Source organism: Trichosurus vulpecula, chromosome 9, assembly GCF_011100635.1.
Source record: "Trichosurus vulpecula isolate mTriVul1 chromosome 9, mTriVul1.pri, whole genome shotgun sequence".
Lineage (NCBI taxonomy): Eukaryota > Metazoa > Chordata > Mammalia > Diprotodontia > Phalangeridae > Trichosurus > Trichosurus vulpecula.
In genome coordinates this window covers 124,571,455-124,587,756 of record NC_050581.1, presented here as the reverse complement: position 1 = coordinate 124,587,756, position 16,302 = coordinate 124,571,455, and the positions used below count along the sequence as shown (strand labels likewise).

The following is a 16,302-nucleotide window of genomic DNA, read 5'->3' as shown; positions in this document are numbered from 1 at the left end:
TAAAATGGCAAATCAAAATATATTGTCTATTGTTTCAATAAAAACCTAAGGTTGGACAGTCCTGGTCTATACTTAAGGAAACTGTCATGGAGCATATTTTTTGGTTTCTGAAGAGCTAGTTGTTAAACTTACCAGCTTACCAATGGTTATAACCTGTGAGTGTCATAGAGATACTAAACCCCAAGGAGAAAGCTAGAAAGGTTACAGGGTTTGTATGTGGAAACTACAATCCTGTGATTTGGTCTGTTTTAGGTAGCAAATATGTACTTTTCTCCTCTTCTCCCCGCCCCCACCCCCAGCAGCCCACTAGACTACTGCGGGGCGGGGGTTTACTCCCTTCCTCCATCATAAATTTCCTCGAATAGCTGCTGTATCACTCATTCCCCCTCGAAGATGGATCTGACTTCTTTATTTAAGAGGGAAATTTTTCATATTCAAAAAATCGCAGCTTTTTTAACAGGCATGTTCTTTCTACCTAACATTACGAGTTAATTTCAAGAAAACAGTTTTAGAAGAAATATAGGAAGAAATTCCATAGAAATAATGTTATGCATGCGCCAAATGAGTGGCAAGTTGAACAGTATCTCATAGGAATCTCTGTAGGACTTAGATGTTACGGAAATTATTTGGAGAAAGCAAATTTATACAATGGCTATGTCTTTGTAAGGTATTCCCAACACTGGATATAGGGCATTTCTGCAAATAGCTTATTGAAACAGCTTGCTAAAGGGTGAAATCTGACAAAGCTTGCACTGATCTGCTCTTGCCTTCCTCACTGGTCAGACATTAGTGAAACTCCTAAGGCAACTGAGGAGATTCAGAAAAAAGTAAGATAAGGTGCCTTCCACCTCAGTAAGCCACCCTGAAGCAAAGAAATGTCATAAGTACATATTTAACTGTGAAACTGTAAATCATAATGACTAATATTTATAAAATGCTTCAAGACACTTTATACATATTCGTAAAACACAAATGTGAAGGAGTTGCCCCCCTCATCCATAAGTTATATAATCATTTAACTGTTGTAATGTTTAAACTACACTTTCCCAGTTTCTTAGATTGCCATATTTTTTATAAAGCTTTAATAAAATAATTTCCCTTCCTCCTATCAGGACTGTCACTCTGTTAGCAGAGAGCAGATTAATCTGACTTGAGTTACTCTTTATACAAGATATTTTTACTCAATCATTTATTCCTTCAAATTACTGCTCCCAAAGAAATTACAATTTACTCCCTATTAGACAATCCTTAGCTGGTCAATTACTACACAGTCAACAAGCATTTATTAATTGCTTACTATGTGCAAAGGACAGCTAGGTGGCACAGTGGATAGAGCACCAGGCCTGGAGTCAGGAAGACTCATCTTCCTGAGTTAAAATTTGATCTCAGATACTTACTAGCTGTGTGACCCTGGGCAAGTCAGTTAACCTTGTTTGCCCCAGTTCCTCATCTGTAAAATGAGCTGGAGAAGGAAATGGCAAATCACTCCAGTACTCTGCCAAGAAAACCCCAAATGGGGTCATGAAGAGTGGGACATGACTGAAAAACAACTGAACATGTGCCAGGTACTCTCTGTGTGCTATGGATACAAAGAAAGGTGGTCCCTGCCTGTTCTCAAAGATCTCATATTCAAATAAGGGAGACAACATTTAAACAACTATGAACACACAAGATATATAGAGTGTAAATGGAAAGTCATCTCAGAGGGATAGGCTGGGAAAGGGCTCTTGAAGAATGTAGGATTTTAGCTGTGTCTTGAAGGAATCAAGGGAAACAAACCAGGAGGTAAGGAGGATGACCATTTAAGGCATGGGCAGGGTGGGGGAAGCTGCCAGACAGTGAAAATGCATGGAGTCGAGAGATATAGAGTTACATGCAAGAACAGCAAGAACTCCAGTGTTGCTAGATCACATGGAAGGGAGAAAAGTATAAAAAGAGGGGCACCTAGGTAGCGCAGTGAATAGAGCACCAACCCTGGAGTCAAGAAGACCTGAGTTCAAATCCCGCCTCAGACACTCGTCTAGCTTACTAACTTATTAGCTGTGTGACCTTGGGCAAGTCACTTAATCCCAATTGCCCTGCCTCCCCCGCCTCCAAAAAGAAAAAAAGAAAAGTATAAAAAGATTAGAAAGCTATAAAGAAGTCAGGTTGCAAAGGGCTTTAAATGTCAGATGAATTTAAAGTTGATCCTGGAGGTAATAGGAACAACTGGAGATTATGGAGTAGGGGAAGAACATAGTCAGACCTGCGCTTGAAAAAATTTTGAGGGCTGAATGGAGAGGATGGTTTGGAGTGAAGAGATATGAGGCCAGAAGACCAAATGACTTTGAGTTCTCAAAGGCTATGTCAGGAGAGCACAAATTTCTGGCAGTCACGATGGAAAGGCTTTGAGAGATAGTACCCTAGGGTATTTCTGATGACCTGGCTACATTCTGTAACTCATCATTAGGAAATGCATTTTTTAAGCATGGCAATCCATGAAATGAAGAATACAAAATGGCTCTGATTCCTAAGCAGTCCCTTACATATTAGCAGTGATAGTGGTAGGAGGTAGGGTGGAGTGGAAAACAGGATAGAGATTGCCAAGAATCACATGATTTTTAGACATCAATAAGCATTAATTACCGGTCCTCTAAATGTGAGAGCCTTGTCCTATGACTCAGCATACCACTAGGGAACTTAACCATATCAATATTTACATTCTTGCTATAAATGAAACCAGAAGATAAAAGGAAGTTACAGCTAAATTAAAGAATGGTTCACAGGTTTTCTTTGGAGAGTAAATAAAGGGTTGTTGAACTTGGTTACTTGGTTTTCCTTCAATATTGTCAAAACTGTGATGCTTCCTTTCTTGAGTATCCTTGGTCTAGTCAAGCTACTCTGCTCTTCCCAGCTTTTCTTTCAAGCCTGTTTGAACTTCCTCATAAAGTACATCCTTGGCTGTTTTGGTAGAGTCCACACAGGGATCCTGTGCACTTTTCCTCTGTTGTCCTTTCAGTTTCACTCCTTTAGAAGACTTTGCTTAGTTGAGTCTCTAAACTTTCTGAAACTTGTTTTTTCCTCAATTATTTTAAGGAATAACACTGTTTATAATCTTCCACCATCCCTTGGATAAATTTTACAAACAAGTTTGTTCTAACTCAGTGTTTGCCCTTCATTTTCCTATCTCTCTAATGGGCAAAGAGACTAAATAAATGTTCTTTGGCTGAAGAAGCATGTTGGTTCTTCTGGACTCACTAGGTTGTTTGATTTATATCATTTAAACTTTTTAAGGACATGATAGTAGTTTATGACAGTGTCCTTTCATCCGTTTTTCATTTTTAAAAGACACCACTGGGATAAGAACTCACTATGTGGTAAAAATTCTTAGGAAAACTAGAAAGCAATCTCATATAAACCAGATATAGACCAGTATCTTATACCATTTACCAGAATAAGGTCAAAATGGATACATGACCTAGACATAAAGGGTGTTATCATAAGTAAATCAGAAGAGCATAGAACATATCACCTATCAGATTTATGAATAGGAGAAGAATTTATGAATAAACAAGAGAGCTTTCTGGGATATAAAATGGATAATTTTGATTACATTCAATTAAAGTTTTTGTACAAATAATACCAATGTAGCCAAGATTAGAAGGAAAGCAGAAAATTGGGGAAAAAATTTATAGACAGTTTCTCGGATAAAGGTCTCATATCTCTAATATATAAAGAAATGAGTGAAATTTATAATAATATGAGTTATTCCCCAACTGACAGTTAAAAAGACAGGCAATTTTTAGAAGAAGAAATCAAAATGATATATACTCATAAGGAAAAATGCTCAAAATCATTACTGAAAAGAGAAACAAATTAAAAGAACTTTGAGGTACCACCTCACACCTATCAAATTGACTAAAATGACAGAAGGAGAAAATGACAAATGTTGGAGGGGATGGGAAAAAATGGGACATTAATACACTGTTAGTGGAATGAACTGATTCAACCATTTTGGACAGCAATCTAGAATTATGCCCAAAGAGTTATAAAACTTTGACCTAGCAATATCACTCTTAGGTCTGTTTCTCAAGGAGATCAGGACAAAAAAGGACAAGAACTTATATGTTCTAAACTATTAATAGTAGCTCTCTTTGTGGTGGTAAAGAGCCAGAAAATGAGGGGATGCCTACTAATTGGGGAATGGCTAAACAAGCTGTGGTATGATTGTGATGGAATACTACTGTGCTATAAGAAATGATGAGCTGGTTGTGATTAAATGTTCCCATGAAATTTGTTCTTGGATATATGAAAACGAATGAATGAAAAATCATGAATTAAGCATTTCATACGTGCCTGGAACTGTGCTAAGTAGTGGGGATACAAATACAAAAGTGAGGCAGTGCCTGCCCTCAAGAAACTTACATTCTTATTTTTATTGATGTCATTTTCTTTTATATTATTTATATTTCTCAATCTATCCCTTTCCCTCTCAGAGGGCCAAGGCAAAATAGCATGGTCTCTGTAGGTCCATATAAAGTCCTATGGGAAGGTGAACAATACCAAAAACTCCTCCAGAATGTTCTATTCTAATGTCCCATCTTGGCCTGGAGGTAATCCTGGGTTCTTAAAGAGAGTGCCAGTAGAGTGGTAGCTAGGTGGCACAGTGGAATGAAGAAGACCTGAGTTCAAATTTAGCCTCAGACACCAGCTGTGTGACCTTCAGCAAGTTGCTTAATTCTGCCTGCCTCAGTTTCCTTAACTGTAAAATGGGGATAAACACAACACCTATCTCCTAGGATTATTGTAAGGTTCAAATGAGATAAGTTGTTAGCACAGCGTCTGGCATATAATACACACTTAGTAAATGCTTGTTCCCTTTTCCTCCCCCAGAGCACAAGTTCTGGTGGATTTCATCATATTAGAAAGGCTTAGAAAGTACAGTCCTGGCAACACATTGTGCCTGTTTTCTGAGGATAAGCCTAGCAAAGAACAGAGAGGATCTTCAACAGCAAACTGGCTACTTGGTGATGAATCATTTGGTCAAGGCAACCTGTGAAAAAAAGACAAATACCAAATGGCCTTCAGTCCTATATAGTGGGTGCTCTCCTACTTCTACAATGATGCAAGCAGACTAGAACTGTGATTTCATTGGTAAAGATAGGTAAGCTTCCTCTATCAATGCAGGTCAGCACTTCCTCTGCAACTTAAGATTTAAGAGAGTTAGATTACAAGTGTCCAAGACAGGACTTGATACATGTCTTCATGGTTCCAAGGCTGGTGGCTTTCTACACTAGATGACTAAGAATTACAGTTATTGAACATTCAGTTGCCTGTAAGTACTCTAAATGTGAAATCCCTCCAGAAACCAAGGAATAGGTGGGCATGTATCTCTTAAGAAAGTCAGTGACACAGAAGATCCATAAAAACAAAATATCCACAATAACACACTTTGTCGTAGCAAAAACCAAGAAGCCAAATGAGTACCTATCAATGGGAAAGTGGCTAAACAAATTGAGGTATATGAGCATGATGGAATGCTACTATGCTAACAATAAACAATGATTACAATTTCAGACAAACATGAGAAGACTTATAATGAAGTGATGCTGAATGAAGAAAGCTTAACTAAAAGGATAATATACACAATGACTACAATACAGTGATTGATAACAACACTAAAAAGCTGCCAGTCAAATTAGGGATGTGCTAGTAAATGTTGAACAACCAAATAACACTTTTAAGCTTAACCTGCATTATTTTTTTTTAATTCCATATTTTATTATTTAATGTTTTTAGTTTTCAGCATTGATTTCCACAAGATTTTGAGTTACAAATTTTCTCCCCATTTCTATCCTCCCCCCACTCCAAGATGGCATATATTCTGACTGCCCCGTTCCCCAGTCAGCCCTCCCTTCTGTCACCCCACTCCCCGCCCCATCCCCTTTCCCCTTACTTTCTCATAGGGCAAGATAGATTTCTGTACCCCACTGCCCATATATCTTATTTCCCAGTTGCATGCAAATTTTTTTTTGAGAATCTGCTTTTAAAACTTTGAGTTCCAAATTCTCTCCCCCTTCCCTCCCCACCCACCCTCCCTAAGAAGGCAAGCAGTTCAACATAGGCCACACATGTATCATTATGCAAAACCCTTCCACAATACTCATGTTGTGAAAGACTAACTGTATTTTAATCCATCCTATCCTGTCCCCCTTTATTCAATTTTCTCCCTTGACCCTGTCCCTTTTCAGAAGTGTTTGCTCTTGATTACCTCCTCCCCCATCTACCCTCCCTTCTACTGTCCCCCCTTTTTATCCCCTTCCTCCTTCTTTCATGTGGGGTAAGATACCCAATTGAGTGTGTATGTTATTCCCTCCTCAAGTCAAAAACAACGAGAGCAAGATTCACTCATTCCCCCTCACCTGCCCCCTCTTCCCTTCCAACAGAACTGCTTTTTCTTGCCACTTTTATGTGAGCTTTTCTCCCTCTCTCAATATATTCCTCTCTCATCCCTTAATTTTATTTTATTTTTTAGATATCATCCCTTCATATTCAACTCACCCTGTGCCCTCTCTCCCTCTCCCTCTCTGTATATTCCTTTCAACAGCCCTAATGCTGAGAAGGGTCTCATGAATTACACACATGATCTCTCCATGTAGGAATGTAAACAATACAGTTCAACTTTAGTAAGTCCCTTATGATTTCTCTTTCTTATTTACCTTTTCATGCTTCTCTTGATTCTTGTATTTGAAAGTCAAATTTTCTATTCAGCTCTGGTCTTTTCACTCAGAAAGCTTGAAAGTCCTTTATTTTATTTAAAATCCATATTTTACCTTGGAATATGATACTTGGTTTTGCTGGGTAGGTGATTCTTTGTTTTAATCCTAGCTCCATTGACCTCTGGAATATCATATTCCAAGCCCTTCTATCCCTTAATGTGGAAGCTGCTACATCTTGTGTTATCCTGATTATGTTTCCACAATACTCAAATTGTTTCCTTCTGGCTGCTTTGCAGTATTTTCTCCTTGACCTGGGAACTCTGGAATTTGGCGACAATATTCCTAGGAGTTTTCTTTTTGGGATCTTTTTCAAGAGGCAATTGGTGGATTCTTTCAATTTCTATTTTACCCTCTGGTTCTAGAATATCAGGGCAGTTCTCCTTGATAATTTCTTGAAAGATGATATCTAGGCTCTTTTTTTGATCATGGCTTTCAGGTAACCCAATAATTTTTAAATTATCTCTCTTGGATCTATTTTCCAGGTCAGTGGTTTTTCCAATGAGACATTTCACATTGTCTTCCACTTTTTCATTCCTTTGGTTCTGTTTTATAATATCTTGATTTCTCACAAAGTCACCAGCTTCCACTTGCTCCAACCTAATTTTTAAGGTAGTATTTTCTTCAGTTGTCTTTTGGACCTCCTTTTCCATTTGGCTAATTCTGCCTTTCAAGGCATTCTCCTCATTGGCTTTCTGGAGCTCTTTTGCCATTTGGGTTAGTCTATTTTTTTCTTTTTTTTCCTTTCCTTTTTTTTTTTTTTTGGAGGGGGAAGGTAGGGCAATTGGGGTTAAGTGAATTGCCCAAGGTCACACGGCTAGTAAGTGTGTCAAGTATCTGAGGCTGGATTTGAACTCAGGTCCTCCTGACTCCAGGGACGGTGCTCTACTCACTGCACCACCTAGCTGCCCCAGTCTATTTTTAAGGTGTTATTTTCTTCAGTATTTTTTTGAGTCTCCTTTAGCATGTAATTGACTTGTTTTTCATGATTTTCTTGCATCACTCTCATTTCTCTTCCCAGTTTTTCCTCTACTTCTCTTACTTGCCTTTCCAGATCCTTTTTGAGCTCTTCCATGGCCTGAGCCCAATTCATATTTTTCTTGGAGGCTTTTGATGTAGTCTCTTTGACTTTGTTGACTTCTTCTGGCTGTATGTTTTGATCTTCTGTCACCAAAAAAAAGATTCTAGAGTTTGAGTCTGAGTCTGTGTTCTTTTTCGCTGCCTGGCCATGTTCCCAGCCAACTACTTGACCTTTGAGCTTTCTGTCAGGGTATGATTTCTTGTAGAGCAGAAAGTGCTTTGTCCCAAGTTTTAGGGGCTGTGCTGCTGTTTTCAGAGCTACTTCAACACAGCAAGTGCTGCCATACCAGCACTCCACCTCCCCCAAGAACCACCAATCAGGATTGCGACCCAGATCCAAGCAGGGCAAAGCAGGCTCTGCACTCCCACTCTGATCCGCTGCTTAATTCCTCCCACCGAGTGGGCCTGGGGCCCGAAACAACTGCATCTGGAACTCTGGAAGCAGCTGCAGCACTGTACCACCTCTGCCACCCACAGGGCTGGGGCCAACTGTGCACTCCTCTCACTTCATTCCAGCAGTTTTTCCACTAACCTGCTCTGTTGTCTTTGGCATTTGTGGGTTGAGAAGTCTGGTAACTGCCACAGCTCAGTGATTCAGGGCCCTATGGCCCGTTCCGCCCAGCTTCCAGTCTGGTTGGTCCTGGCACCCCACTCTGGGCTGCGCTCTGCTCTAGCACTGTGCAATAGACCCTTCTCAGCGACCACCCAGGCTGTCCTGGGCTGGAGCCGTGCTTCCCTTTGCTATTTCATGGGTTCTGCAGCTCTAGAATTGGTTCAGAGCCATTTTTTACAGGTGTTTGGAGGGACCTGGGGGAGAGCTTAAGCGAGTCCCTGCTTTCCAGCTGCCATCTTGGCTCTGCCCCTTAACCTGCATTAACATTTTCTTTATGACTTTCTTAAGTCTAGGCCAGAGGTGTTAAACTCTGTCCACTAAATTAGAATGTAATTAGAAAATGTTAAAACAAAATAAATAAAAATGTGATACAACACAAATAATGTTAATTTGTGGTTTTCTAATCAATATGTGGCCTATAAGGATCCTGTTTCTATTTGAGTTTGACACCACTGGTCTAGACAATTAAGAAAACAATAATTCGAGTCTGATTTATATAGCATTTGTCAATTTCCCCAGTGGTAATCATAATGAAAACTTAACAATCAGCTCTTCTGAGCTGGGATGAACCGTCTCTAGCATGCCCCCAAGTCAAATTCTGATGAAATGAATATTCTCAGTTCTGAAGAAATGAGAAAGAAACACTCTCAGTGAAGAGACTGGGCTATGAATATGGAATGAAGTATACATTGTGTGAATGTATAGATGTGCTGTCAGTAAATGCTACTCTCTCCTATAAGGAAATGCTACTCTCTCCTATAAGGAAGGGTTTATTGAGGATAGAATAAGATGGAATGACTTGTGAAAACAGAAAACAAACAAATTTTTTAAAATGCTTGTTGATGATAATAGCGAATGCAACTAGTCCACGGGCAGTGACAGGCCAGGCTAGCTTCCTTTAAAAGAATCACAAGGGTCTTTCTTCATTAATAAATCCTTGAGAAACAGAACTCCTGAATATAAGGTACCATGAAAAAAGAATTTCTAGTGTAATTTTCTTACCACCATTTATTTAGGATAAGCAGGTCACATAACTAGCTACAGCCTGCAAAATCAATGGAGACATCCAACTCTACTCCTAGTGTTAACTTGTTACTTTGCAAATTCTAGCTTTGGGATATGAAGCCACAGCTCACATGGGCTCACATCCTATTTTACCTGATACAGGTCTTTCCCTTTCTGTCATCTGTTCTTTGATGTGTGAATAATTATCTTTCCTTTCTGTTTTCTGTAAATTCCCCTGATCTCACCACCTATACAACTACAACCTATATAAGGTTGCTGAAACCACTGCTCAAAAATCACTGATTTTTGTATATAGTAAATCTATGCTCAGATCATATAACACATACACAGGTACTCTGCTACCTGTGACAATGATTTCCTTGCTATTCCTCGAACAAGAATTCCTCTCGGCTCCAGGAATTTTCACTGGTTCTTTATTTTCCCTATGCCTTGAATACTTTTTTTCTTCATCTCCAACTTCTAGCTTCCCTGGCTTTCTTTAAGTTTCAGCTAAAATCTCCCCTTTTACATGAAGCCTTCCCAATACCTCTTAATTCTTGGACCTCACCACTGTTGATTATTTACTATCTGTCCTGTATAAAGCTTGTTTATACAAAGATGTTTGCATGTTGTCTCCCCCAATGCACTGTGAGCTCCTCCAGACTAAGGTCTGTCTTTTGCCTTTATTTCCAGTGCTTAGCACACATGCCTGACACACAGTGTTTAATAAATGCTTTTTAACTGACTGCCTGTCTAAAAGGGGGAAGACAATAAATACAGGGAAGTGATGTTCTGGGAGGAATGTTTTGGTTTGGAAAGTTACAAATGTGGTGAGTGGAGCCATAGGGGAACAGGTTGACACTCCCTTTCCAGAGGCAATGACAAGAGTACATTTACTTTTTAATGTTTGTCTGAATTCCTAACCACTGTTTCTTTTAGTACAATACTATTCCATTACACCCATATACCTCAATTTGTTCAGAACTGGAAAAGGGAGATTGGACTAGGGGGCAAGGGAGGGAGGGTAAACATAAGGTGCCTCGTGAAAAGATGGTCTGGGAGTGAAGTGAAGCATGACTAGATCCAGGCCTAGATGTGTTGGATGCTATAAGACAGCTTCCAATCAGGAGGACTAGAGTACAGTCCAAGGATCCATCCATAACCATCAACAACACAGAAAAAAGAGCCTGTCCAACATGCATTTCCTCCATCTGTGATGCTGGGCTAGAAACTCCATCAGAGATCACTTACTTTTTTCTTTTAAAAATATTCCTGATGCAGTTAGATCAAATGGGGAAGAGAGATTATAAAGGTCTTTAAATGCCAGGCTGAAGAGTCTGTATTTGTGGAACTAATAAGAGTTAAGCAGAGAAGTAACTTGGTTGAAATCTGTGCCTTAGAAAAGTCTATTTTGGCAACCTAATAGAAGGTGAATTGCAAGGTGGAAAGACTGCAGAGGCAGGGAGACCAATTAAGAGGATACTACAAAAGTCCCTGGGGAAAGTGATAAATCCTGAGTGGTCTCAGAAAACCAATGAATCAAGGTACAAGAGCATACACTTCTAATGTAATGCTACTTTTTTCAAATCTTTCCGTTTATAGCAGGATTCAAGGAAACAGGATAAAAAGGGGGCAGCATATAGGGGGAGCCTACAACTCAAGAAAGGAAAAAACACTTGCTAGGTTTTCCAGGATAACAAAAGTTAACTGAAATTTCCAGAAATGATAATTAATGAAAAGCAGTGAAATTTTTGGAACTCAGAATAATACTATCTTCGCCCTGATGTTTAGCCTCAATAATATCTTATTATAAAACTCTGGGCAGATATTAGCTCTCTACCCATCAGCTATACTACACCATTTACAAGAAAGCTCAGTAAATGCCAAAAAAGTTATCTGTAAACCCCCAATATCACAAAAGAATATCTGTCCAATCGACTGGAAAGCTCCGTGTTTATTATTTTCATTATAGAAAAACAAACTGTTTAGTGCAGAAAACTTAAGATTCAATACCCTCATCAAATCTTTTCAAAACAATGGAGACTTTGAAATTAGCTCAAATTTGCCAATATATGCTGTGACAACTCAGGCCACTGAAATTTAAATATTGGCTTTCAGTGACAGAGTATTTTTGGGAAAGCAATCCCCTAAAACCAAACATTTTGAAAGGCCATTTAATGTTCCTTGTTTGTACCTACCTCACTCCCCATTGGGTCTCTAAGTCTGATCCAAGAGTAACTTCTTTGGAAAAATTCCTGTTCTTCACACTCTACTAACAGTGATTATACGTTTTCCTCTCTTCTCATGTCTGATCTTGTTGAAAAACACGGCTAGATTTTAACCTTCTCTCCGACAAAAACATGTAAACGAACAGGAAGAAGAATAACCACAGTTTCCTCCTACAAACCCCCTGACGTTTGCCCACACACAAAATAGAAAAGCGTAGTCGGGCAATCCCATACAACTACTGCCAGGAACCAAAGAGGCCTAAGTGTATACCAAAGCGTGTAAAATAGACATATTTTCATCACTGCCTCCAATACCTGTAGCTCTGTAAACAGCCTTTCCCCATCTATCACTATTGACTTATTTTGTAAGCTTGAATTTTTCATGTACTTATATATAGGAACTTACATAGATCAAGACTAAAGTATGCTGTGAAAAACCTTATTCATACTAGACTGCATTCTTAGACTAGGTTTTAACAAATTAACAATGTGCACTTTTGGCTGGTTAATACCATATGCTGGATTTCAGAATATTCACTGTGACAAGTATAGAGATTGTTCCATTTCCATTTTCTTTCCTAGCCTCCTCTGCTTCTGAGGAAGGTTATAGTTGGGTTAGTCCTTAGTAAACTGTAAACTCTGCATCGCCACAGCTTGGCAATGCCTGGCATATAACAGGTGCTCAATAAATGCTAGCAGATAGAGTTTAACAAAAAAAGATCATCTTAACTCAAACCTCCTCCTATACTGGCCATAGGTGTGAGGGGAATCAGGAAAGGGTTTTTGTTTGTCCTTAAACGACCGGAAAGATTTCCCCATAAGGAGAGAAAGGATGGGGGTGGAGAAGGGTCAGGCATTTGGACAGGGAGAGCACAGAGACACAAAAGTAGGGCAAAGCAGGACATGAAGAGGGGACTAGGTGATAAGAGTGGTATGGCTGTATTGTTCTAGATGGTGGAAGGCCTTGAATGCCAAAGTTGGGAAATTTTATTTGGAAGGCAATAAGGAAGTACTGAAAAGTTTTAAGCAAAGTGTTGACTTGATAACATCTGTACATAGGAAGATTAATCTTGGAGTGGGGGAGGGGGACCTCCAAGACCTAGCTGAAGGTTATTTTGAAAGTGATAGATTTTCGAAGCCTAGATTAAGATGTTTAAGATGTGGGTTTAAAGCTCAGGAACAAATAAGGATTACAGATAGGCTTGGGAGCTATACGTATAGTGAAGGTAGCTAAAGTTATAGAATTAAATGACATTGCCAAAAGGAAGAGAGAAAAAAAAGAAGGGGGTTAAGTGAAGAGATAGATCACCATGTATACGCACAAATGGACAGTTTTCAAAACATCAGACTAAAATTCCTATCGTACTAAAACTGATCAATAAAATGTAATATTCTTTTGATGGTTCAGAAGGCACTACAGCATCTTACAATACCAGTCATAATCAGAAATATTATCATTGTATATTCTATAGTGTAGCTTATGATCTCATCTTCAAAAGAAACTGCTCTCTCCAAAATTACTCATGATCTCTTAGTTGCCAATCCAATGGTTTTTTCTCAGTCCCCATCTTTCTTAATCTCTCTCTAGCCTCTGACACTCTTGATAACCTACTCTCTGATACTCTCTTCTAAGTTTCAGTGACATTAGTCTTTCTTGGTTCTCCTACCTGTCTGAACTGGGGGCCACCTCCAGTCACCCTGATTGGTATCTCACCACTGGACCCAAATGGCTCCAGAGGAGAGAGTGAGGCTGGTGATATTGCACAGACTTCCTTCACTTAAATCCAATTCACTTTCAAGTCATGGCATTACATTCTTGGTGTCACCGTCCTCTTTGAGAACAAAGGACAAACAACACCTGTCTGAACTACTCTACTCTGTCTTTTTTTCCTGACACTTCCTCCACATCGCTTGCTAATAGTGGAGCCTATCATTATTTAATTGAATTTCATTTTCACCTGCTACAACTAAGTAAATCTTCTTTTGTTAACTGCTGAATGACCTGCAGGTGTCCAATAACAAATGTAAACACCAAGGAAATGAATGGCTTGAGTCAGCCTAGAACAGAAGGCTTAGGGAGGTTATGTGACTTGCTTCCTATGAACACAGAAGAGAGATCTGAATCCAGGTTTTCCTGATTCCTAGTCTAGCATGATATCTGCTACACCATTCTGCTTATGAGCTCAGGCAAATCTTCACCTTAGTTTAAAAAAAAAAAAAGGAGTTTGACTAGAAAGCTGACCTTAGTAACTCATCCTCAATTTTGACTTGGACTCAGAAGCCTCCTGACAGTTGTGTTTAGCTGCTTAGTGTTAAAACACCTTCTCTAGTTTTTCCTCAGTTTGGCTGTGGATAATTTAGCTCAGTAAATCCTTTCTGTAAGGTCACCTTTTTAGCCTCCTTTCTTCTCTCATTCAGTTGGAAGAAATGCATGAAATTAGTCTCATGCTTCTGGAAGCAATAAACCTCATGAATAGATTCCTCCAAATATAAAAAGGTTTTGAACCACCTTAAAGAGTGGAAAGTTATCCCTTCTTCCTCAACATGGCAGAGTGAAAAAAAAAACAACACAACCCTTTGGCAGAAAAAGAGGAAGAGAAATTAAGAGATCAAATTCTAATTTCAGTTTTGTATTTAAAGATCACTAAATATTTGTTCTTTTACTCAATCAACTCTGAAGCAATTAAGACCCAATGTTCATAAAAATTTGGTTTCTCTGCATAAAAGTCTGAGAGACATTGACAGGAAATTAGGTTACACTTGAAATAATGAACAAGTATTTCTTGACACCCAGTACTATCTTACTACCATTAAGTCCTAGGAAATGCCACAGAAGTCTGACATTCTCTACAAGATTCTTCACACAGTAGGCATTCAATAATTGTTGTTCACTGATGGAAATGTCTGAAATAGTGCTCACATTAGAAATAATTTTTTGATGATAATAATATCTGACATTTAAACAGAACTTTTAAGATTAACGAAGTACTTAACCTATGTTGCCTTACTTGATACTCATAAAAATCCTCTGAGGTAGACAGGCACTACTGTCCCATTTTACAGAAGTAACTGAGGCTTAGAGAGATTAAGTGACTTGACTAAATTATGGTTACAATATGGAAGGAAGCTTAAAGGTATGACGTTAGAAAGACTTTCCTTTAATATTAAGTCATTCCCAATGAATGAAAAAAAGTGGTACTTGTTAAAAAGCTCTCATAATTAAGAAGTTAATGACTACAACTACATTTAATCAGCAACCTTTGCCAAGCTGCAGATACATCAAATGCTACTGTTTACCCTAGAGAGAACAAAAAGGAGAGTAATGAAAGAAGGACCAATTGCAGTAGACATGAGGGAAAGAAATAAGGGCAAGAGAAAACACTGGTGACCTAATCTAGTAGCCTTATTTCTACTTCAAGATCACTATAAGGGCGCCAAAATGTCTAGCACTAATATTCCCCCACAAATATAATCTCTAATAAAATTATGAATATTAAATGTTAAGTATAATCTTTGAAAAAGAAGCTTTTATCAAGTCTCTCAACTCCCACAATTCTGAGATTTATCAGTATCAAATTTGCGAGAGAAATGAAATCATAAACTAACTATTCCTTACTGTGCTTGGAAGTACCACCCCTCCCCCCTAAAAAGGCCTCCTCTCCTCTATTGCTATGGGAGTCAAACTCTTGCCTCCAGTACTTGCTAGCTGTGTGACTCAACAGTCTCAGTTTCCTTATTTGTAAGATGGAGATAATAGCACCTACTTCACAGGGTTGTTATGAGATCAAATGAAGTACTGTATGTTAATAAACCCTTTGCAAGCCTTAAAGAATAATATAAATGTGAGTTAATTATTACAGATATTTGTTACTAATATTGTTAATCAGCAGTAACACTAGGAAGTAATCAGTCAACATTTTGATAGCCAATAGGTTCACTTCTGATGATCAGTCTTTGAGTTATATCATTGCTAGCTGATATTTATATAGATTTGCAAATCACTGCATGCTTGATTTTTTCTGAGTTTCACAACTAATCAGTTTTGTCTTTATTTCTTATTTATTAAGCATCTCCTAGCACAGTCCCTGGCATATGAGATGCTTAATACATATTTATTAATTTATTATCCTACAGAGTCTCGGCTGACCCAACAATGTGGAGGTCCTTGTCCATCTGTAAGCAGTGATTAGGTTCCTTTTAACTCAGTTTGGGGAAAAAATGAGGAGGAACAAGAGTATAGGGCAGTTTGACACAAAACAAAGAAGAATCAAGGAAACTATATACATGATGAACTTCTGATATGCAATTTTTTTAAAAGCAGAGAACTAGGTTTAGCTTGTCTTACAAATGTGAAACAGTATCCCCAGAGAAAGAACTGATAGTGTCTGAATATAGACTGAAGCATACTTTTTTTTTTACTTTATTTTTATTGAGGTTTTTTAAAAATCTGTTTTCTTTCACAACATGACTATTATGGAAATGTTTTGCGTGACTACACATGTATAACCTATATCGAATTGCTTGCCTTCTCAACGAGGGGGCGTAGGGAGGGAAGGAGAGAATTTGGAGCCAAAGTTGCATTGATTAAGGAGCCAGACAATGTGTTAAGTGCTAGAGAAAT

General features: G+C 38.5%; 1 protein-coding gene across 2 annotated transcripts in view; it reads right to left on the bottom strand.

Moving 5' to 3' along the window:
* Positions 1-16,302, bottom strand: part of CCM2 (CCM2 scaffold protein) — a 131,048-nt gene that overhangs the window by 48,457 nt on the left and 66,289 nt on the right. The window contains exon 1 of one of the 2 annotated variants that reach the window (XM_036738145.1): positions 11,652-11,713. The exons of the other annotated variant lie outside the window; for it this stretch is intronic. Within the exon in view, the coding sequence (XP_036594040.1) occupies positions 11,652-11,663 (12 nt within the window). The 5' untranslated portion in view covers positions 11,664-11,713. Of the gene's footprint in view, positions 1-11,651; positions 11,714-16,302 lie in introns of those variants that run through there. 2 annotated transcript variants of the gene reach the window in all.